Source organism: Brachypodium distachyon, chromosome 3, assembly GCF_000005505.3.
Source record: "Brachypodium distachyon strain Bd21 chromosome 3, Brachypodium_distachyon_v3.0, whole genome shotgun sequence".
NCBI classification, from domain to species: domain Eukaryota; kingdom Viridiplantae; phylum Streptophyta; class Magnoliopsida; order Poales; family Poaceae; genus Brachypodium; species Brachypodium distachyon.
Window position 1 is genome coordinate 9,862,175 of NC_016133.3, and position 22,956 is coordinate 9,885,130.

The 22,956-nt window shown below is 42.1% G+C and overlaps 3 protein-coding genes and 1 long non-coding RNA gene across 9 annotated transcripts; 1 reads left to right on the top strand and 3 right to left on the bottom strand.

Moving 5' to 3' along the window:
• Positions 1-2,944: 2,944 nt before the first annotated feature.
• On the bottom strand, positions 2,945-9,889 carry LOC100842654. Of its 4 annotated transcripts, XM_003571202.4 has the most exons (10): positions 9,612-9,889; positions 8,593-8,717; positions 7,809-7,862; positions 7,427-7,540; positions 6,657-6,725; positions 6,504-6,581; positions 5,590-5,715; positions 4,357-4,515; positions 3,375-3,455; positions 2,945-3,290 (listed from the first exon to the last, which is right to left on the bottom strand). In XM_003571202.4, the coding sequence occupies exons 1-10, from the start codon at positions 9,859-9,861 to the stop codon at positions 3,216-3,218; spliced, it is 1,131 nt and encodes a 376-aa protein (XP_003571250.1). In that variant the 5' UTR covers positions 9,862-9,889; the 3' UTR covers positions 2,945-3,215. The 4 variants fall into 4 exon arrangements, with proteins under 4 accessions (XP_003571250.1, XP_010234185.1, XP_014757027.1 ...); XM_010235883.3 differs by lacking the exon at positions 7,809-7,862; XM_014901541.2 differs by lacking the exon at positions 5,590-5,715.
• Positions 9,890-9,909: 20 nt separating this feature from the next.
• On the top strand, positions 9,910-13,375 carry LOC104583508. 2 transcript variants are annotated; one of them, XR_731310.3, is made up of 5 exons: positions 9,910-10,048; positions 10,235-10,296; positions 11,259-12,084; positions 12,326-12,635; positions 13,059-13,375. It is a non-coding gene; the product is annotated as an uncharacterized LOC104583508 (long non-coding RNA). The 2 variants fall into 2 exon arrangements; XR_002964936.1 differs by having other exon boundaries at positions 10,005-10,144.
• Positions 12,878-16,897, bottom strand: LOC100831451 (nicotianamine aminotransferase A). The gene is made up of 7 exons (XM_014901539.2): positions 16,327-16,897; positions 15,593-15,932; positions 15,281-15,499; positions 15,141-15,200; positions 14,649-14,804; positions 14,247-14,340; positions 12,878-13,149 (listed from the first exon to the last, which is right to left on the bottom strand). Exons 1-7 carry the CDS (start codon positions 16,716-16,718, stop codon positions 13,001-13,003), a joined length of 1,410 nt encoding a protein of 469 aa, XP_014757025.1. The 5' UTR covers positions 16,719-16,897; the 3' UTR covers positions 12,878-13,000.
• Positions 16,898-19,218: 2,321 nt separating this feature from the next.
• Positions 19,219-21,530, bottom strand: LOC100831963 (putative pentatricopeptide repeat-containing protein At5g43820). Of its 2 annotated transcripts, none has more exons than XM_010235885.3 (3): positions 19,774-21,530; positions 19,555-19,646; positions 19,219-19,470 (listed from the first exon to the last, which is right to left on the bottom strand). In XM_010235885.3, the coding sequence occupies exon 1, from the start codon at positions 21,404-21,406 to the stop codon at positions 19,811-19,813; it is 1,596 nt and encodes a 531-aa protein (XP_010234187.1). In that variant the 5' UTR covers positions 21,407-21,530; the 3' UTR covers positions 19,219-19,470; positions 19,555-19,646; positions 19,774-19,810. The 2 variants fall into 2 exon arrangements, with proteins under 2 accessions (XP_010234187.1, XP_003573197.1); XM_003573149.4 differs by having other exon boundaries at positions 19,555-19,676; positions 19,774-21,529.
• Between the last annotated feature and the right edge of the window lie 1,426 nt (positions 21,531-22,956).

The following is a 22,956-nucleotide window of genomic DNA, read 5'->3' on the forward strand; positions in this document are numbered from 1 at the left end:
CTTAATTCAAATTACCACAAATTAGCATCTCTAAATGAGCATAAATTGTCACCCCGCTTAATTTAAATTGCCATCCCTAATGAGCAAAAATTGTCACACCCGCTTAATTCAAATTACCACAAATTGGCATCTCTAAGTGAGCATAAATTGTCACCCCGTTTAATTTAAATTGCCATTACTAATGAGTAAAAATTGTCGCACCCGCTTAATTCAAATTGCCATTTCTAAATGAGCATAAATTGTCATCCTCGCTTAATTCCATTGCCATTCCTAATGAACACAAATTGGCACACCCACTTAATTCAAATTGCCACTTGTCCGAAACAAAAATAACCATGTCCATCAATTTACATCAAATTGACACTCCTAAAATAACATAAATTGACGCGTGGACGCCGACCCGTGCGCCATCTCGGCCACCTCCTCGGTCGACAGCACCACGGAGCTCTCCCGCGAGGCATACACGACGAAGCGCGGCGGGCACGCGTCCATCGACCCGACGCAGACGCGCAGTCCTTCGCCGACCTTCATGTCGTCGCGCACGGTCACCACGGCATCCTTCTCCTCGAGAGGGCCCACGAGGATGAGCGGTAGCAGCGCGGGATCACGCGTGTCCACCGCGGCCTGCTGCATCTCGGTAAAGGAGTTGACGGCGGACGGAGCGTGGCGGCATGGCGCGACGAGTGGGCTTAGTGGCGGGGTAGCCTCGGCGGGGCGCTCGGTGGCGGGGGCAGCGCCTTGCGGCGCTCGCGGCGACGGGTAGCAGGCACGGCGGCAGCTGGGACAGCGCGCAGCCGCGGAGATGGTGCTCGACGGCGACAGGCGCCCGCGGCCTGGCAGGGATGGCGCTCGGCAAAGAGGGCAGCGCATGGGGGGCGGCCGGGGCAGCGCCCTGCGGCGACCAGGGTCGGCGAGGACGGCGCTCAAGGGCGGCTGGCTCATCACGCGGCCGCCGGGATCGGCAGGGACGGAGCCTGACGGCGGCCGGAGCAGCGTGCGGCGGGGGCGGGGGCTCGGCAGGGAGGGGCAGCGCATCGGGCGGCAGGGACGGAGCTCGGCGGCGGATGGTGCAGCGCGCGGCCGCGGCGGGGCACCGCGCAGCAGCGCGAGGCATCGCTCGGCGCCAGCTAGCACGCATCGAGCCGAAGCAGGAGAATCTGTCTTGACGAGGGAAGCACGTCGTGCCAGGAGATGAGTGGCCAGCAGCGCGTCGCGCGAGAAGGCTGCAGGGAGAACGTTCACTACATATGTTTATATTAATATTTACGGATGAACCATTCAAACCGAAACCTTTTCTCTCCTCGCCACTTGCCACACTTGTTTCTAACAAAGTACTCTCTTGGTCTTTGTGCATGAAACAATCACACCAAGCTTTAAGAAAAAAAGAGTATAAAAGGAGTGACAAGGCCGTTTCTAAATTATCGACTCAAATTTGTCCAAATATAAATGTATCTATTTTTAAAAAACGTCTGGATACGTAGAATATTTCGACAACAATTTAGGATCAGAGGGAGTACAAAATTTTGGGTCTTAAGCTGTTAGGCACTTGTGGCCAAGCCATATACATAGTGTGGGTTTTTAATTCTATGGCCATGCCAGAAACAATATATTTATAATATTTGTATTGTACCCATAATGATTTAATTAACAACAAATGGGCACTTTTTGTGTTGCCAATGTCGGCGACATGGCTCTATCCAGCGTCGAACCTAGCACATTTGAGCCACACAAGTAAAACATGTGTTTATTTAAGGTATAGAGGCGGCTGACGTCTGGCACCACAAGTCAGACCTGCAGTTAACCTGCTAGATTGCCAAACTATGGGTTATGTGATAATTTTTTCAAAACTTATGATTTTATGATAACAAAGTTCCAAAAATAGGGTTCCATGACATTTACTCTTCTTGTTTTGATTTGTCTTCTCATTTATTCAAAACTGATATGTAATCCGTTAAAATGTAGAGCAACAAATTTAAATGTTATGCAAGTTCTGCTAAATCTGCCCTGTTAAGCATGTTCTAAATCGTTCGTTTCATGAGAAGGGTGCCATACTGCCATGTATATATGTGATCCGTTCACATGTATGCCAAAAAGCTGCTGCACAAGAGTGTTGGGTTCATCTGTGTGAGATGTTCAGTTTCAGCCAAGAGCAAGCGTAAAATGAACAACATAACAAGGGTATCTTGGTGTTGTGATAAGAATTCCTCTCCGTGGATCTGGAGCTAACCTTGCACCGAAAAACTTTTGTGTAGTTCCAGACTTGGCAGGTGGACTGAAGTTTTGAGAAGGGGCGGAGTTTAATTGGAACGGGGCTCTCCCAAACACGCCTATTTGTCACTCTAGTTTCTTTGTGTGCGTCAAATTTGGAGTTAAGATTTCGTAACAGCATACATATGTCCTGCACAAATCCAGTTTTCTTGAAAAACTTGCTAGCGTGACTTGAGAGCATAGAAAGCGTACAACTGGTCAAAACTTGGTCAGTCACATCAAGAAACAAAGTAGATAAATCCATTCATGAATGGTACTGAAATAGTGTTGTGATGTTATTCACGCTCTAAATTATTTCAGAAATACTATCCCCGTTCCTAAATATATAAGATGTTTTAACTTTAACCTAACTCTAAACTTCTTTAAATTTAAAAAAGTTTATTAGAAAGATGTGTTAATATCTACAGTATCAAATACACTATAATTAGGATTTTTCATGACCAATTTTGAGTTGTAGATGTCAGTAGATTTTTTATACTTCAATTATTTGTACTTAGTACAAAGTTAGAACATTGGATTATTGTTTTATGACATGCTAGATGCATGTTAAGCGTATTAGCAAACATATATTAGGATTTTTCATGACTTTTGGAACCAAGCAGAGGTGACATGTCCGTGGGGAGCAAACGTCTTGAAGTTTGGTATCTCTTGTGGGAGAAATGGTCGGGTCCACAGGTGTGCAACAACTCTCTGTCATATTTCTCGCAATTTCAAGTTCCTGCGTGAAACTTCACTATCTATTTTGTTACAAGATAAACATAAATCCACATCTCAACGCGGGGCTTGCATTAGCTGTACAAGAGTGATGATTAATGACCCCAGGTGTAATACTTTGACAGTAATTACAAGATAAACATAAATACAGCCTATATTTCTCACTTCGATGTTGTTAACTCTTCCATAATTGTTTTAGGTAAAAAGATGGAGAGAAATAACCAGCAAGCTGTTCATTTCTTTGAGCCAAATCGCATTGAGAAAATGAACCATGCAATCCACACTGGAGATATAACGAGAAGATATGCCTGCAGTTTGATCAAGGACTATTGTTAGTGGTTATATGGTCCAAAATGGATAACACCAGCCAAGGGTGGAAGAAAAATACTCACCATGCAGAATGTGATCATTTCATTTGCTAAACCTCTACTATATCTGTTGGATCTCATTACATCTTGGAGATTCACTTGGACCTATGAATGTAAATAGGAATTGGTGTCATAATCATCCGCTCGTGTCATTAGCTAGGGTAGTTGCTCAAGTAAACCACACAAATACCTAGTTTGAAACCGAGAATTCTGGAAAACAAACTGATGAACTTAATAATCACAAGTATTCCAGGGCCCTTTTGAACGTCAAGACTCAAGAGTATACAAAACAATAAAATTGTATACAATTTCTGCACATGACATGGTCCCCAAATTGTTTGAATGCACGCATTATAAGATGACTTGCATTTGAAATTAGAGTAACATAATTTTTATGAAAAATATTATACTCCCTCCGTTCCAAAATATAAGGTGCATTTCTTTTGCTTTGACTAAGGCTTTGACCAACAATTAGCCGATTAGTAATATATAATTATGTGACACCAAATTAGCCTATTGGTACTATATAATTACGTGAACTAAATTAGCCTATTAATAATATATAATTATGTGACACAAAATTAGCCTATTGGTAATATATAATTATGGCCATGGATTTAGTAATAACCCCAGGAAACCCAACCGGATTGCCATCTTTAACAGGGATATTCACAGCTGTCTCAAGGTCTCATGTCAGCAGGAAGTAAGATACACTGGTCTCATGTCAACACAAGTGAGATAAACTGTGCATTTGAAAGTTTCACTGCTATTCTTTTTATTTGCATAACTGTATGCTTCCTCACTGCTGTTTCCTGATTGAATACTACTGTTATTTCTCAAAAAAGAAAATGAATACTACTGTTTGCCCTTTCTGCACATGCTGAGAGAAAATTAGGAAGAGACAGGCAATCATGTGATGAAACCACACAAAGAAAACCTCAGAATAAGAAAGGCGAAACTATACAAATAGAAATAGTTTAATCAAATATAAGTTGAAAATAGGCACCTTATGATGAATCCTTTGTGCTGATGACACAAGAATCTTGAATTGCTTATAAGGAAGAGAAATGCATGATCTTGAGATGGATCCGCCCAAGAAAAAGACATCAGGCCTATGAATATCAGGAGGGCATGGACGACGGATTGCTTTGCAGAACCGGGAAGCCTAGAAAGAACAGAAAAACATGTTTCAGAAGCAATGGCACAAAATTATTTTGCAATAAGAACATTAGTTACTGCTAGCCTGCCACTACTGCCCGAAGGGGTAACAGAAGAGAGTCTTGTTACTGCATGAGTTAAGGAAAACTAACTTCACAAGTGCTTAGTATGACATTCATAGTCCAACCAACAATTATATTGAAAATGTGTTCTCTATCTTCAATCCACCCAGGTGAGCACATGCATTTCACACTTCATGTTTATTTATACTCCCTCCGTTTCAAATTATAAGATGTTGTAACTTTGTCCTAAGTCAATCTTTTTAAAATTTGATAATTAATATCTACTTTATCAAATAAGTATACTATGAAGATATATATCATGTCAGATTTAAGAAACTAATTTAGCGTCGTAGATGTCCTATAAACTTAGTCAAACTTTTGGAAAGTTGAATTAGGACAAAAGCTAGAACATCTTGCCAACGGATGAAATATTGGTATCTTGTAACAATATGGTCTTTTTACGTGATTTCTTAGATGTGAGGATACAGTCGGGGTACCAGCGGATCTAACACTCAGATTTACCCAGGTCCGGGATCCAAGGATTGGGTAACAGTCCTACTCCTGCCTTGATTATTTATTTATTTCTTTCTAGGCGTCTCAGTTCTACAAAGCAACCCGTCATCTGCACCCTCCTAATGTTGATAGAACTGACGTCTTCTTACTGTATGGATCCATCTCAGATCATGCATTTCTCTTCCTTATAAGAAATTCAAGATTTTTATGTCATCAGCACAAAAGATTCATCATAAGGTGCTTATGTTCAACTTCTATTTGATTACTAAACCATTTCTATTTGTATACTTTTGCCACAAATAGTTTTGCCTAGGCTGGTGGAACCCCGTATGGCCTGGCTAAGGGTATACGTACTACCAGGCCCACCCGTGTTGTGCTGTGGTATGACTATTCACCGACAATCTTATAATTTGGAACAGAGGGAGTATTACTTAAGGCACGAGTGATAAATATGGAGCGACATATACTATAGTTGCACCAACATGGAAAACTAGTCAACTAGGAACCTCATGGTAGCATCTGTTCATTGCTTGAACGAAACTCCTCCAATGTTTGTAAGTATGAGAAAAGCAGGTCCTTGTGAGTGATGCCCCCACAAGAAACATACCATGAAGATCAAGGTTCCTGATATACTGCAGATGGAGGTGTCAAGAAGCAACATACAATAATTAGAAATGGTGAAATTTCTAGTTTATGGATCAAAACATATGATCTCGACTCCGAGCATTTTGTTTCTATAACATTCTAGTGTATTGAACTTTGATATATTAATAGGACAATGGTAGTTTTAATCTTTTTTTAAAAACTGGATAATTAAGTTTCCTGAACTGCTCAATGCAAGATTGACAATGATACAACTAAAAGTACAACAGATCAATTTGCTGAAAGATGTCATCTACTCCCTCCAATCCATAATAAGTGTCGCGATTTAGTAAGAATCCATAATAGGTGTCGCTAATTTAGTACAACGAGGGAGTACCCATTTTCAAAAGAGTAAGTTTCAGAAAGCTACACAAGTTTCAGAGTAAATAAGTATCAGAACACACGGGAACATAAACCAATGGGTCCCTAAACCAATCGTTGATGGGACACTTATCCCAGCCTCAGCCCATTTCACGAAAAGATCCCCTGATCCTCTCTCCCATTTCGAAGACTCAAAGTATGTTATAGTTATGTGAGACACAAACTAACATGATAGTGCAACATTCTCTTTTGATGAAAGACCGACCATTTCCACCTAAACTAATTAATACACCTAAGGTTCAAGAAAATGATGGAGCAAAAAGAATAGAAAAATCAGATAAAGCAATGTGCTATACATATAGATTGAAGTTGAGCTACAGGATATAGCAGCTATTCAGCACAAATAAAATGCAATTGTACGTGATAATATGCTATGTTATACAAAATGTAGAAGTACCTTGGGAACTGTGTATTTTCCGGGCCAATAGTACGCATTCCCAGATAACCTCCTTTCATGAACTTTCGAAGTCATCATCTACATCCGTTTCACTCAACAAATGAATAGTTTCTGCATAAAATTTACAGTGGAAGAAAATAAATCACGACTTACCTTTGTTAACACAAATGCTTGTTCAAATTGCCGAATTTGGATCCATTGTTCTGCAATTATATCCTCTATCTAATATGAAAAAGAACAAAACAAACAATGTCAAACTTTCTTAGATGGTTTACCCATAAGGTTTTGTAGCATAAATGGAAAATGGGGTGATCGATCACGAGGATAAGTTTATATTCCATAACAATGTACATCAGGTATTTCAACACGTCGGGAACTAGTTCTTAAAAAAACTTAGCATAGCAGTTATTTTGCGCCCTTTAAGTAATATGATGATCCTCTAACTGAAGAAGATGGTTTGTACTTTTCTTTCCACTGTCATCTGGCTCCAGGAAGAAGGGAACTGCCGCAATGGCAATGTACAAAGGGACTAATGACAATTGTCCAGGCATCCCCCCACCCTCCCTTCTGTAATCCCAATCTGAGTTTTTGCATATATGTTCTCCATGTAAATGTCATGAATAGTGTTTTTTATCTCTTAGCTTAGTATAAAAAGGTGGATAAAACAGGGTCTTCCAAAAAAATAAGCAATGCAGTTATCCAAGTAGCGCTCTGTTACATCATAGAACCACCTTTTGTGGGATACATGATACACATAGCATCTTCATATAGCTACAAATAAACACTCCATGTCTATATAAAAAGAATTACTGCTGGTGATTCCCCCCATCAACATAATTACTACAGGTGACGTGCGCAACAGAAAGTATGAGTGGCAAAATATATTAAAAGCAGTCGACACGAGAACATCAGTCAGAGCATACCTTTTTGACTTCATTACTCAGGAACTCTACCCTTTTCTCTGCATCATTTGCCAGTGACTCTATAGTATAAGCAATGCTGTTTATCTTTCTGACCTCTTGCTGCAGGATTTGGACCTATACAGCATGCATGCCATGAGTTGAATAGAGGATTTCTCCACATAAGTTCAATGCAACTGCCTTTTCTTATATTTTTTCTGTACAAAAACATTATGCTGAAAATATGTATGTGATCTTTGGCCACTTGCTTTCCAAAATGGCCAAAGGAATAGATGCAGAAATAATTATTTATGGTAGATCCTTTTATCAGTAAGAACATCCACACCGTGGGAACATACACATATTCATTTCCCATCAATTACTTTGTAGAGAGCGAGATGGGTACCTCATCTTCCATAGCAAAAATGTTGCTTTCAGAATATGATTTTCTTTCAGATTTCTGTACACCGAGGGTGCAGATATTAGTGTGCAAGAAAAGCATTTAAGTTAACTATACATATCATGTGGTCAGAAGGTTCCAGAAAGATAAAAAAAATAAAAATCCTATACAAACATTCCCATAACAGAGAACAGAAAAAACTACCACATGAGCGCTGAAGCGTGAAGGTCAATGATGCCAAGCACAAGACAGCAAAATCACATTCATTGATGTATGAAATTCCCACATACATGTCATCTGAATATGCCCTTGAAATTTCAAATGTAAACAGAAAATAGATATTGAGATCTATTAGAAGAACAGAAGTCTTCAAATGTGTTAATAAAATTACAGCGCACTCAAACATGTATGCAACATAAAATAGTATTAGAAGAACAGAAGTCTTCTGCACCATTCATATGCATGTATTCTCTGCCCCCACCTAAGTCTTTGCCTTTTTCCCAAGGTAGAAGACATGATAAACTCCTCAGAAAAGCAATATGAGAAATTCTACTAGCACTGGCATATTGAGATGGATAAGTACTCAGCATCAAAAAGGAAACATGCTGTAGCTATCATCTACACAATTTTTAAAAATCGACACCAGAATAAAATGAAATTTCATGCGCTACAACTCCACATTTGATATTTTTCCATTTAAAGTGATGTTACTCACAACTGCATCAATTTATGGGGTTGTTATATTACAGAGCAATGTAACACCTTGGCACTTACTGATCTAACTGCATACCTTTGTCTCTTCTACATTCATTAAAAGCTGGATGTCATGTTCCATTGCTTCAGTGAGTTTGTTATCCTCCTCCATAATGTAAGCTTTAGTCCTCAAAGATTTTGTGTCCCCCTCCAAGATAGATTCTGAGACAGATACAGATGAATTTTATAAAGGTTAAGGGATGGCATTGGATAAATCAGCAGCAAAGAACTGGTGATGCAGGTAAATTATATTACTTTATGACAACTAAGAAGCTTGTGCATTATACTCATGAACTAGAAACTGAGAAAAATAAATGGCCAATGATGCATAAGGTTTTGATACGATATACCAACCTGCTAGGTTTGACTCAAATCACGGATAGATTTTACAGTGACAGACTAAAACTTTAGTTGAACTTGAATATTTGTTTACGAACCATTAAGACTTCCTATGAATTTAAAACAGCATGCAATTTTTAATATAAATATCAGTCCAAGTATCCAAGTACTCAAATCCCTTGCACACAGAATTCGGACTTCTCAATCCGATGTTCAAAAAATTCTAATTCTTTTTAAAACATTGCCGGTACATTAATCATTTAGAAGTGTGCCAGAATTTAATATATAATTTGAAATTCTAAATGAGATAGTATTGTATGTCTCAAACTCAAAACTACTCTTAAAATGTTTTAGTTTTGAAAAATGGTAACACTGGGACTTGTAAAATCCAATGGAAATGTAGAATTAAGCTTATACTTGCAATTCCAAAACTTCCAATTTCCAATAAACTTGAACTTTAAATCCAAGAGAAGGCAGTGATGAATCCGATGTATGACCATGTGTCTTTGTCTTCCGACTCAGACGGTTTGTTTCAAACGTATGACCTATATTTACGAATTCTCCAAGCTCTCACATCAGTGTAGACCAATGTGTATGACCTATATTTACAGAAGTCCCGAGGCTCTCGCATCATTTCAAACTTCTGTAATTTACACTAGAACTCCAAAACTGGGAGAACGGTAGCATTAGTGGGATCAGAGGAAGAAGGCGCCTCACCCAACCGCGCAATCTTAAGCCTGAGGTCGTCAATCTCCAAGCGCAAGGCCTCGGCGTCGGAGGCGTGCTGGGAGCGTGCGGCGGGTACGGCGCATATTACGGCGAGGAAGGCGGCGATGGCCAACAGCGCCGCAGCGGAGCGGATACCGTGGACAACCGCGGCAGCCGATGGGGAGATAATGGGGCGGAGGCGGAGTAGGAACGCCGCTGCGAGGAGCGGGGTCGCCTCCGTGGCGGCGCTGGAGGACATGGTTTCGGGTTTTCTGTTGGGCGTTGGCTCTGGGAAGGGAACGTCAACGACTGACGAGGGTCAAGGGAGGCACTCCGGTGTCCAAAACAAACCACAAAACCCTTGCCTCCCTTCCATTCAAGAATCGATGGAAACAAATGAATTCTTATTTAATTCCTCCACCTCGCGTGCTCCCCCCTCCAGCCAGGTGAGCTTCTACCAAACCTTCTCCCCCTCCGCTCTAGCACGCTGCGCCTCCTCTCTGCTTCACCCTGCTCTTGACCGCCAGTCCCTCTCCACCCTGGTGCCATTACGACTTTGATGCATTCTCACCTTCTTTTGCTTGTGCACACCATATGTTTGATGAAATGGCGAACTGGACACATGTTTGCAGGGCGACAAGACCGATCACACCCGCGTGGACGCACACCTGAAGCAAGTACTCCCATGGTCCAGGTTAGCTGCTCCTTCTGATTTCTTCATCCACAAGATAATTTGGTTCACTTCTTACATTTGATTGGGTGAAAATGCATTGCATCGGAATTATTGTACGGACTAAAGAGTGCAGAGGTAGCATCTACCAGATGGTTGAAAATGCATTGCACCTCCAAGCTCGTGAAATGGATCAGTACAACAAGCCGCAGAGACCCATCAGATTATAGATGTCAAATACTCCATCGACAATGATCCTAAAAAAGTTCAGTCTCTGATGTCAACTTTTGGGTGATTTAAAACTGATGCAACTTCCTTAGTATTGAAAATGAACACATTCATTTTATAAGATGGTTTTGTTATTTGCGACATTCTAATTATGCACAGATTGCAAACTAAATAAGTTTAGTGTGCCTTTGCGCATTTGTATTCCCATAGATACCCCTATCTTGAAAGAGTTCTTCAGTAATGAGAACTGAGCAGAGTTCTTCAGTTTGATTTATTTATTTTTTGTTACAGCGCAGTTTGATTTTTTTTTTGTTCTGCTAGCTTTTAGATGTGGTATCAGGAAACAAAAGATGTGTTTTGTTCTGCAGCCTTTGTGCTCTATTTCGCTGGATGATCTTTGTAGCCACTATGTCTGATCCGTGAGTCTTCATACTTTGGTTTCAAACGTAGCAACAAAAATGGATGTATGCATCAATTGATGTAGAGACCCGGGAGCCTTTTCCCCTTTTGTGAAAAAAGATGTGGTATCAGGAAACTAATGAACAGTGCTCTGATTGTTACCTCTATCTTTCTATGATCAATCGGTTTTCTAATAAAATTGGGCATTTCGCTGTGCTCCATTTACTGGTATCTAGATTTGTCATACTCGCTGTTGTTTTTGAGTTCCCTGATGTCAGTTCCTGCAGTTTCTGTGTTTAATTTTTTAAGGTGCTGCTTGGTTCTTTCTTTTTTTGACTGCTCGTGTGCTGGTCCTGCAGGTGGACTCTCAGTTGCTGCTGGTGGAGGCTTCCCAAGTTCCCAGAGCCCCGGTCCGTGAACTGGGATGGCAGTTTGGGTAATCATGGGACTGCCGTCTCTGCTTGCTGGTTATTGAACTGCTTCTGCTTCTTGCTGTTTTTCTGAAAGATTTCAAAGGTATAGCTTTATTTTCTTTGATGTTGGCTTTGGGTGGCTTATTCTTGTAGCTCTAATTTCAGAGGTTTGTTCTAATAGAGGGTCAACATTGTGTTTACTTGCCTTGCATAGGCTTGTTGGGTGTCCTTACCCCCTATACCGTTATTCTAGCCTCAGCTGCTGCTAGCTGCCGTCTCTCCTATTTGTCTTACTTAATGGAGCTGTATAATTATGATTGTTGAAGTCCAAAATTTAAGTCTCTTGGCTCTTTTCACGCTTTCTCACAAACAGATTAAAAAATAGATTTTTTTCTTGAAGTTTGGACAAACCATTGCTTCGTCTGGTGTCTACAATACATATGACTCATACAGTACTAATTTACCAGATCGGAAAAAATTTATGTTGAAAAGAAAAATTTATAGATCCAGTGTCACATTCTGTAAAAATTTATGATACATGTATAGGATGCACTCAATGTGTACGAGCTTGTCCAACAGATGTATTAGAAATGATACCCTGGGATGGATGTAAAGCCAAGCAAATTGCTTCCGCGCCGAGAACCGAAGATTGTGTGGGTTGTAAGAGATGCGAATCCGCCTGTCCGACAGATTTTTTAAGTGTCAGGTGACGATGGTGTTGAGATTGGCTTGCCTGACATTGTTGGTGGCCCAGCTGCTGCAAAGATTTTCAGTGAGTCTACTCCCTTTTCTTCGTTTTACTTAACAGCAAACAACACCATGAGCAATGCCCTTCAGGCTCAGCTGCTCAGGTCAGGTGACCGCTGCGGTCTGGCTTTCCATCCTGCTTTTTTCGTAGTTTATCTATATTGTTTCTTGCGGCTATCCTCTCTTACTACTTCGTACTTCACCCACTTGCTCTCTCTGATTATGATTGTTGTGCTTTCTCACGTTTGCTGGTGATTTTTGTGCAGATTAAGCAAGCGTTACATGTTGCAGCAGGTTATGGATAAGCTCTCAGTCCCTGCACAAGAGATGCCCACGTTGATGGTACTGATGGTGCGTACATGGACACCGTTCCTCCAGAGCTCCCACCCCATGAAGGTCATCCTGTTCTGCAATATAGGACCTTCTATGGCGATGACAGTCTCGCCACTGATGAGGCGCTACAAAGCGCCAGTGCTGCTGTGTTGGCGTATCTCCAGGCAGTCGATGGTGAGAGTTAAGCGGTGGGAACTATTGATGCATATCTGCTCAATGTCATTGCGTTCTGAAGCGTGAGAGGTAAGCGGTGGGGTTATTTGATGCCTCGGTTTGAACATTTGATCATCAGGGACATAGTAAATTGGCGTTGTGAAAGGGAAAAAAAAGGGAGTTAATATTTGGCTTAACTATCGAGAATTAATGTTACTGGTTATGATTTATCACTATTCTCATAGAGAAAGGTGACTTCTACAAAGTCATTGATTCCTAACCCAACTCCAATATGATTCAAATGTTCAAGAACGTTTGGTTCTTACCAAAGCTATCATATAATATTCAAGGAGTCTATTGATATGTGTATTTATTCACTTTTTATTCATACAGAATTCAAAGTTCCACTCTTATTAAACACACCCATACGAAGATGACTTGGAACAAGTAAAGCTTCAATCGAGTTTACAGTTAACTTCATTAATCAAATTCTTATTCTTGTGCCTTTGACAGAAGGATTTGATCCTTTGAAGACCATCAAGAAGAGAAGACGGAACAATAGCAAAAGTTATGCGGACCCAATTTTCCATTCCCAGAACACTCCCTGCATTGGAGACACAAAAGTAATTTGGCTGTGTAAGAAGCTGCAGTTATATCAATAAAAGATTAAGTGGAACACTCCCTGTAAGAAGCAGCAAATATCATGCTTATATAAAAGATTAAGTCGAACGTTATAAAATATAAATCTCCCATGTTTCCACGGCAACATATCCCAATCCGTTTCTACGCTATGTTGACTACAACTCCTAATACTAAAGCTATGGTTCATACAAGGGTGCGTTTTGGTTAGGTTGTTTTTCTGCTTTTGCTTTCAAAAAGCAAAAAAAGCTAAACAAAGGGGTATTTTCCAAAGAAAAAAGCAGACTTCTTTTTGCAGTACAATTCTCAAAGTAGGTCCAGAGCTATGGTAAAACTTGTACTCCCTCCGTAAACAAAGGATGTCTCAATTTTGACCAAATTTAAATGCATCTATACATTAAGTCATGTCTAGATACATCCAATTTTTTACAAACTTAAGACATCATTTGTTGGACGGAGGAAGTATATGATTTTAAGGAGCTATGTCTTGTATTTCCAATAAACTGCCACATGTATGTATATATGCATGTGTTATTTGATTTATGAACACCCATGTTGCTAATATGACAAATCATGACATTTCTTTTTCTTAGGTAATTTTAAATCAATATTTTTGCATTATTTATAACTTGTGACATAGAATGTGTAAAACAAATAGAAGGACATCTAAATCCTACTAACTATACTAATTCTTTTTAGAACCTAACTATACTAATTGCAAGCTAAACAACATGTACGCCCTCGATTTTCTTACCAGCACTAAAGAGAAAATGGAATGCCATATTATTCTTCACTTCAAAACAAGAGTATTCTAACTAATATTATATAATTTATTACCAAGAAATGACCATAATTTCTATATATATAGTCATCCTTTAGAAGACAATAACAATTCCATATGTAGTAAAAATATAATACTCAGTAGAACATAATTTTGTATTTTGCTAATCATCCATCTTAATAGGAAACGCAGCCAAATAAACTGTAATGTTCACTGTGACCAGAGGATATCATAATGCCATATGTATAGCTTCAGAAAATGAGCATATTGATTGATCTTACCTGGGCATAGAATTACAGATTCTTCTTTTGCCAGCTTGCAGCAAAAATCAATGTCATCATCGATATCCTCCAAAAGCTGTAGCATCAGTTTCACCTGTTCACATGGAATTTAATCAATGTCATCACCTGCCCAAACCCCGGCAAGCTTTCTAGAAAATATTATGTAGTAATAACAAATATTGACTGACCATATTAACATGATATGTCATTATACAGAATGTTCATAAATATGTTTGGAAAATATAGAACTTGTGAGTACTAAATTCGATTTTATCCAAGGTAAGTAAATTAATGCTTACTAAATATTTTGTGTGTGATGCCAATTTTATCCAAGTCAATTTAATGCATATTAACATCCGCTAGTAACATATACTTCATTATACAAATTACATGGAGACTTACCATCACAAACATAGATCCTTCTGGCTTGTGAGGACAAGTGATGAATTTGTTTTCTTTTATTTCTCTATGGCATATCTCTGAAGATTCTGTTAGTAGAGCAATAATCCCCTGAAAGAATTCTTCCTTCGTGTTCTCCAGAATTTGTGGAAGAGCTCCCTAATCCATTTAAGGATACAAAATATTAAGAAATCAAAGAAGTTGGTACAGAAACAAATGCTTGAGAACTCTTTTATTTATGAAATATGACATACTTTCTAAGAAAGAATACATTTCACACAATATATATATTTTAATAACTACACTTTGAATATTTTAAAATTTAGTGCATGTCTTTTTTGTTTATTAATTTTATCGAATCACAGTAAACAAGCTAACTAAATTTTGAATATTTTAAAATTTAGTATTTGACTCTGATTTTCAAACGGAAGTAAAAGATACACTCACTATTGCTAAGAGAAAAAATTGGACGGGAAGTAAATAAAAAAGACTGACCTGAATGAATGTCGCCGGGTCCGTTGAGACATTAAGGAAGTTTGTAATTGATGTAGCGATCTACAAAAAAAAGGATATATATTTCATTAGCGATATGTTAATCCACACAAACGCACATGAAAAGGGTGTTAGAGACTTGCCTTAGTTTCTTGTAAAACCTTTTTGGGGTCGCATACCGCTATCCAACCAAGTCGCCATCCAGGCACTATCCACGACTTTGATAGAGATCCTATGGTCAATACAGGGGCAATGTGGCCAAATACACCCATTGGGATAAATGGAGCGCTACCCAGAACCAATTTGCCATACACCTCATCGGCAATGACTAGTATTCCAAGCTTCCTTGCTACCTCTGCGACCTAAGTAAAATCCTTATACGATCAGTACTGCTGGCTACGAATTATGAGATGCAATGCACATTTTAAAGAGTTAAGTAAGTAAAGGGTCTGAACCTTGGTTAAATGCTCGAAGGAATAAACACTGCCACATGGATTATTCGGGTTTATGATGACCATTGCTGTGGTGTTCTTGTCAGCAATAGATTCCAGCGAATCGACATCAATCTCCCAACCCTTCTCAGGGAGCAGATTGAAATGTCGAACTTCTAGGTTGTTGAATGCTGCACGTGCCTCGTAGTTTGGATAGCCTGGCTTCGGAAGCAGTATGTTGGTGCCAGGTTGAGCCAGAACTGGGATTATGGCCTCGATGGCTTGAGTTCCTCCAGCGGTGAGGAAGATATCATCCTGGGATAGCTTGTAAGGAAGACTCTGCGACAAGTGCTCTGCCACAGCACTGTTTTATAAGGGCGGGGGCGGGGGTTAATTATAGCATTTGCATAAATTAATTGTATGTGATTCATGTATACAGAGACTTTGTAGTAAAGAGTACTAACTTCATTCTTAAATGTAAGAAGTCCTATCTCTGTGCTAAGTCAAAAAAAATTAAACATTAACCAAGCTTACAAAAAAAATGTGTCATTTAGAATCGTAGATGTTGGTAGTTATTAAAGTTTAAAAAGTTTGACTTGACAAAGTTAGGATTTCTTACGTTTAGAGACGGATGAATATAACACCTAATATAATTAAGTGGCTGAATTAGCATGGTGACAGAAAACATGAAGTAACACCTAATACAAGAATGCTTGCTACTTTAGTTGTCTATATATGCAAAAAAAAAGAAAAGTTACCGTCGTGCGGCGGGGAGGCCGACGCCGGCGGGGTAGCAGTTGAGCTCCCCCGTGCGCAGTGCGGCGGCGACGGCGTCCTCGGCCTCGATGGCCGTCCGGAAGGCCGGGAACACGGAGGGGTCGCCGTGCGCCAGGGGCAGCACGGGCCGCGGGCCGTCCTCCCGCACGCTGGCGCTGATCTTGTACCGCACCGCCCGGATGCTCATCTTGGCCCCCGAGATGGCCAGCACGCCCTCCTTGGCCCTCGCGAACTTCCAATCCACCGCCTCCGGCTCCGGCGCAGCAGCGCCGTTGCTTTTGCCGTTCATCGCGTGATGCGCAGCACCGTTGCTCTTGCCGTTGCCGTTCGCCGCAGCGAAGGCGCCATTGCCGTTGCTTTGTTTGGTCGCCATGATGAGGAAGCTTGCTAGCTAGCAATAGAAGCGGTGGTGGTGGTGGAGTAGTGAAGAACCTACAGGTCTTATTTGCATATATAAAGACCTTTGACTGGCTCTCCTAGTCCTAGGGCCATGAACTGAGGGCCGGGATCACGGGGAAGAGCAGGAGCAGCAAGAAGCACGCACACTCTGCGCGCGGCCACCGGTAGCTAAGCTGACGTTACGCGACTTGTATGGCGGCATATTTTGGGGTGTTCCCGTGTTGGTTTTATGCAGCAGCCGTACCGTTTAATTACGTGGGACAAACAAAGGCGTGGCGTACTGGCTATCGCGCTTAAACAAACGAAGGAAAGAGAGAAACGGACGCGCCGGGGGCCGGGCAGGCATGGATGCATGAACCATGCTTCTCTTCCCGGTGCCACCCACTTAATACTATGCGTACCTGAACTGAACCCTCCACTCCACTGCATTTTTGGGATATTCAGTAGTAGCTAGACAGCTAGCATTTTTGGGAAACAGGGGTTCGGTTGGTCGTTGGTCCAAATTAGCATTCTATCGTTTAGTAGTACAGTCAAGGATAATGTGTTCATAGAGTACTATAGAGAGTCTCGGAAATCATCACCCAGAGTGAGCGACAGGCTGCCGTGCTGGATAGAGATTGTACTTACGATTGGCTTTGTTGAATTAGTCAACTCGTTTACGGTTAATCCCGCGAAATAATATTCAGGATGGATTCGTGCTGCGCCCTCCTCTAATATTAAAAAAGAAAGAGTAAAGAAACCGTACGCAAAATACATTCTCGAAAGAAAAGAAAAAAGTATTCAAATACAGGCAGACAAAGCGGTGAGAGAAGAAGACATCGCAGAAGCCAAATTTGTAGTCGTGTGCATGATATTAGAGATGACTCATGGCAACGTGCTGCGAGGTAGGGTGTACCCAGAAAATGTGCCAGAACACTAGAACAGCAGCATCTGAGCTCACCCACGCATTACGCAGCATCTGTGCTTTTGTGATGGGAAGCGGTGCGACGAAACGTGGAAACCCTTCCTCCAAATTCATACGATTCTCGTGCGCCCCCTTGCTTAATTCATCACCCCTACACTTTAGATTAGCCAGCGTTTACACGTTCTCTCGAGACAGATTCACCAAACACTTCAGAATTCCGACAGCCCCCTTTCGCGAATCACGTAAGATGGGCCGATCCTTACAGACTGAGATAGGAGTACCAAAAGATCAAGAACATAAGAACAAACTGTCTCTAAAATTGTAAGAAAATGTAGCCCAAGTGCCAAATTGAGGCCGCGCAAACAAGCAGACAGCTCAGCCTCCTCGGTACTCCTAGGAAAAAGAGACAACGGCTACGATAACAACACCGATACTCCCACAAAAACCAACGTCAAAATTAACCTTCACCCAACCTTGAGGTGGAGGCAACATCAACTTTAATTTTGCATTCCATGACCATCATATTCATTGGGGAGGGAAGAACTCCCAAAGATAAGACAGGATTAATGTGGCGGTAAGCCGTCACAAATTACCTCAAACTCAAGACACAATCTGACATGTGAAGTAATTTTTTTTTTGCTTACCAATTAACAGAGGTAACAATGTAATATGGTAAAGTACCACACATGTTATTGAGCTTCTCTAACGAAATTTTGTTAACCCTGCCGCTACCACTTCTTCACTTGGTATTTCGGAGGTGTAAGTTATACTCCATCCGATCCATATTTCTTGTCTCAAATTTTTCCCAAATATGATGTATTTATGTTTAAAAAGCGTCTAGATACATGTAATATGGATCGGAGGGATTATTTCTTAAAATTTATTCCCAAGTATCTATAATATTTTAATATCTTTTTTTTCTAGAATATACCTCGGCGGGTATATCATATATTGAAAAAGAAGACCGCGATGCGGTTACAAGCCCAAGGGGTATTTACACAATTACTCACCCAGAGTCCACCTAAGATCCACAAGGCCAAACACACTAAAAGCGCTACCCGCCTTAAGGAGCCCTGCACGCATCCAAGCGCTTCTCTCACACCCTACATCTCTAAGAATCTGCAGTGCGCTTGGAGTGACACCAAAAGACCACTGCATTCCGATGCTTCCAGATGGACCAGCAAACAAGAGCAATCGCCGTATTCGGATTCTTCCGCTCCTTTCTGCTGGCCACCTCCACGCCCGTCCACCAGCCGGCCAGCGTGTGCTGAACAGTCGGAACCCAGGAAAGTCGATCCCAATGGCCGAGGACCACAGTCCACACATGTCGTGTCACCACACAACCTAGAAGAATACGGTCAATATCCTCATGTACCTGATCACATAGAGGACATCGGGCAGGGTGGGGCAGACCGCGACGCCTCAAACGATTAGTGGTCCAACATCGGTTCTTCCTTGCCAACCACAGAAACACCTGACATCGGCTCGGGACCCTAGAGTCCCAAATCTCAGCCGCCCCAGCATTTCCTCCCTAGGTATCTAAAAGGATTTCAGAATGCCACAGGCTCACAGCTATAAGCTATGATGTATTAAGTCATAATCCCAATAAATTTCCAGGTATGCACGCAAGCATAACATGATTTTTTTTAAATCATGCATTTTCCCAATCAGTTATAAGTGAAAAGTTTCACGCATCAGCTCATTAACTTAATTCTAAATATCATGTAGGGGAAATTTTACACAGCATGTCCTGAATTGCATAAGCCACCCCATTGATCCAATAGAAAGTTGGCCTGAGCCCATCAGTCGACATTGAACGCGCCTAGCAAATAACATCACAAGTTAACAGGTGCAACAGCAATAATAAAACATCATAAGAACTACGAAACACAAGCTAGTATAGCACCTTATAATAAATTTCAGCCCAGGACAGCATCAAAAGGGCATATGTGGTGAAGAATGCAAGCCAAGGCATATCAAGAATCAAATGTGAAGTACCTGCCGTACCACATTGCTTACCATTAAAACCTAAATGAATTCAAGCACCAATATATTCACCAAATCAGCCAGAGACCAGCAAGTAAACATAGTATTAGTAAATATACGGGACAGTTTTCAGAAATACCTCATCATATACTATTAGAATCAGCAATTAGGTGTGTTCACAAATGCCAACCATTAGCACGACAATAGTTGCGTGAGTTGGCAAGTGTGCGTCCAACTTTGATTTTCTTTGACAAATTGTATGCAGTCTCTACTTTGTCCATCTCCAACAGCCTGTTATTCAGTTTGCTATAAACAACTCTGCCTAGACAGATGCCTTTCATAAGTGATTCCTCTACCACGGAAACAGCAGCATCAAGCTTACCCACATTGCAAAGCCCATTTACAATGAACTCATAAATTTCCTTATCCGATGGATGTCCACTCTCTTGCATCTCCTCCCAAATCTTCAATACTATCCCACTTTTCCCAAACCTGGCAAGCCTTGCAAGCAAAAGCTTATATGCTTTCAAGGATATTGTACATCCAGCCTTCCTACTCTTTCTGTAGATCATCAAAGCAGCATGAGGAGGGCCATATGTACAAAGTGGCTCGATGAATAACGTAATATCCCCAGTATTTGGCAGAACTCCTCGAGTAAACATATCACCAAACATTTGCAGTGCATCAGCCACCCTGCGTGCTCTCAAAAGGGCTCTAATCATCTTGCAGTATGTGGCACTGTTTGGAGGACAATTCTTGTCCACCATATCCTTGTAATACTTGATGCATCTATCCAAATCCCCCGATGAGATAAAATTGAAAATGAGTGCATTGTAGGCCGTCGTAGTTGGACCATATCCCTCATGCACCATCTTCTCGAACACCTTGAGTCCCTCCTCAGGCTGCCCTGCTCTCCCCAATGCCTCAATGAGATGGCAATGTGAAACCTCATCTGGCGCTAGCCCATCCTCTAGCATCATTGCCCAGAAATGCTCCAGCTTATCAACCCTCCCAAACCTCGCCCAACCACCAATCACGTCATTGTACACATGTTTATCAAGATCCAAATGATCTCCACGAGCGGCCTGCAAGAGCGAGCTGGCGACGCCAACATGTGACCTCTGGCAGAGGCAGTTGATGAGGGCAGAGAAGGCCACCTTTCTGTGGCAAGTTTGGCAAAATCCAAATCCAAATTGGTCGCTCTTGAGCAGTTGGACGGCCCTGTTGATCTGCCTGGACGCAACTAGACTATCGATGATGATCTCCAGTGTGGTTGGGTCCGGAAAGATGCCATTTTTCCGCATGATCTCCAGGGCATCCTCAATGGAGGCGAAGAATTTCCTCCTGCCCAAAGCCCTGATGACAGTGTTGCAGGTATGGAGGGAAGGGGGAAGCTTAGCGTTGGAGATGGCCCAGTCAAAGAGGTCGACAGTGGCAGCACCGCTCAAGTTGCCGGCGTTGACGACATTGGAGAGAGCCTCCGGGTGGAGGGCGAGGGCGGCGTCGAGGCCCGTGGAGGAGAGAGCTCGGTGGAGGGCTGCGCGACCGGGGGGCTTGTGGAGGAAGACCACGCGGAGGCGGTCCGCGAGGGACGGGAGGAGGGTGGTAGGAGGAGCGGCTCCTGGACAAGGATTGGGTTTAACGGGCTGGAGGGGAATGGGAAGGGGAGCAGATTCGTTGGGGTTACGGGCGGAGAGGAGGCGGATGGAGGAGACGACCATGTCCTCGGCGGAGGAGTGGCTGAGGCTACGACGGAGAAGGCGGCGGGCCATTTGCTCGTCGAGGCAGGGAGCGGCCTAGGGACAGCGGCGGCGTCGATGTGGCACGGCGAGGTAGGACAACTGATGCGCATCAACGGGAATAAAAAATAACTGGACTTGCCTCCCGTTTGTTTTCTCGCTTGGGTTTCTTCAGAAACGGTTTGGTTATTTCCTGGACAGAGAATACAGAATACTCCGTGCTGTTTCTAAAAAATCCAGTTATTCTCAGTTTTACAAAACCACAAAGCGTTTGGCAAGTGCTGCGTTTTATCGCATATCCTAACTACATATACATCATACCGCCGCCTTTCTTCGTCGGTTGATTGTCGGTTTTGTCCTCCTTCACCATTTGTGTTTGTACAAAGGTTAGTTTTTTTTTATCTAAGGGATTTGATAGTTTTTTGTTTCCCAACTACGTCACATCTCTCTTTACAAAATTTACCCACTTTCTGGTGAACCATGAGTTAGCAAACTTTTCGCTAGCCAATGGTTGACAAAAATTGACATGTCAGATGGGCAAGAACCAAACAGACCTGAATCTAGTCTCCCCTCTTCAGCTTTGTCCTGATGGTGCTTTGTACCGTCCGTAAGGTGTGTGCAAGATGGGTACGACCCTTGCGGATGGCGGTGCTTCATTCTCGAGACGGTCTTCCAAATCAAGTCACCCGCGTCGTGCCGCACTATCGCTGCCCCAGGTCGATGCTCCCCTGTCGCCATGAGAAGAGTGGCACCGGCTTCCATCACGTTCGACACACATCAGTCTGCCCACTACGCCGCGGAGATATCGTGCAACGTCCAGCGGTGGGGGTCGACATCTTCGAGTCGGCAAGGCTGGCCTCGCGCGCGTACGACGCAGCGGCGTGGAGGTTCAGCCGACCGATCAAAGTATGAGCTTAACTTCTCCGATGTGTAGAGCCGGAAGGAGACGGAGTTCCTCGCTCACGAAGTGCGGATGGTGACCCGCAAAGAGGAGACGTAACATCGCCACGAATTGCTGCAGCTTCACGCCCATGAGTCCGACGAGATGGCCGTGTATAGTTTCTGCCAAGACCACCCGGAGCTCATGCAGACGAAAATCGAGTTCTATGCTATGAGGGACATAGCGAAGAAGAAGACTGTGGCATCGGAGGTTGGTCCCTCATGGTCAAGGTCAATGACGGATCCAGAATTGTCCAAAGTTTAGGTCTAAGAAAGGCTCAAGTACTAATCCTAGGGCTAATCCCTTTGTTGGTTAATTTATTTTACCAAATCATTAATGCTAACTACATGTATTAACTCTCCACACATAGGGCTGCAACCCCAGTTGCCCTAGGCGTGGTTCCGCCCCTAGTCAAGGTGGAGTCTTTGGAGCTCTCCTCCTCCTCTGATAACTAGGAGTAGTGTGTGTCGAAGTTGAAGTCGAAGTCAAGTTCTATGAAGTGTCAGAGTCGAGTCATCTATGTAGTGTGTGTCTAAGTCGAGTTTGAATGTACCGAAGCGCCGTGAAGTTTAAATGTGTAGATGTCCTATTTTATATCACTGAAATATTTTCAATCCCTATATACATCGTCTAGTATGAAAAA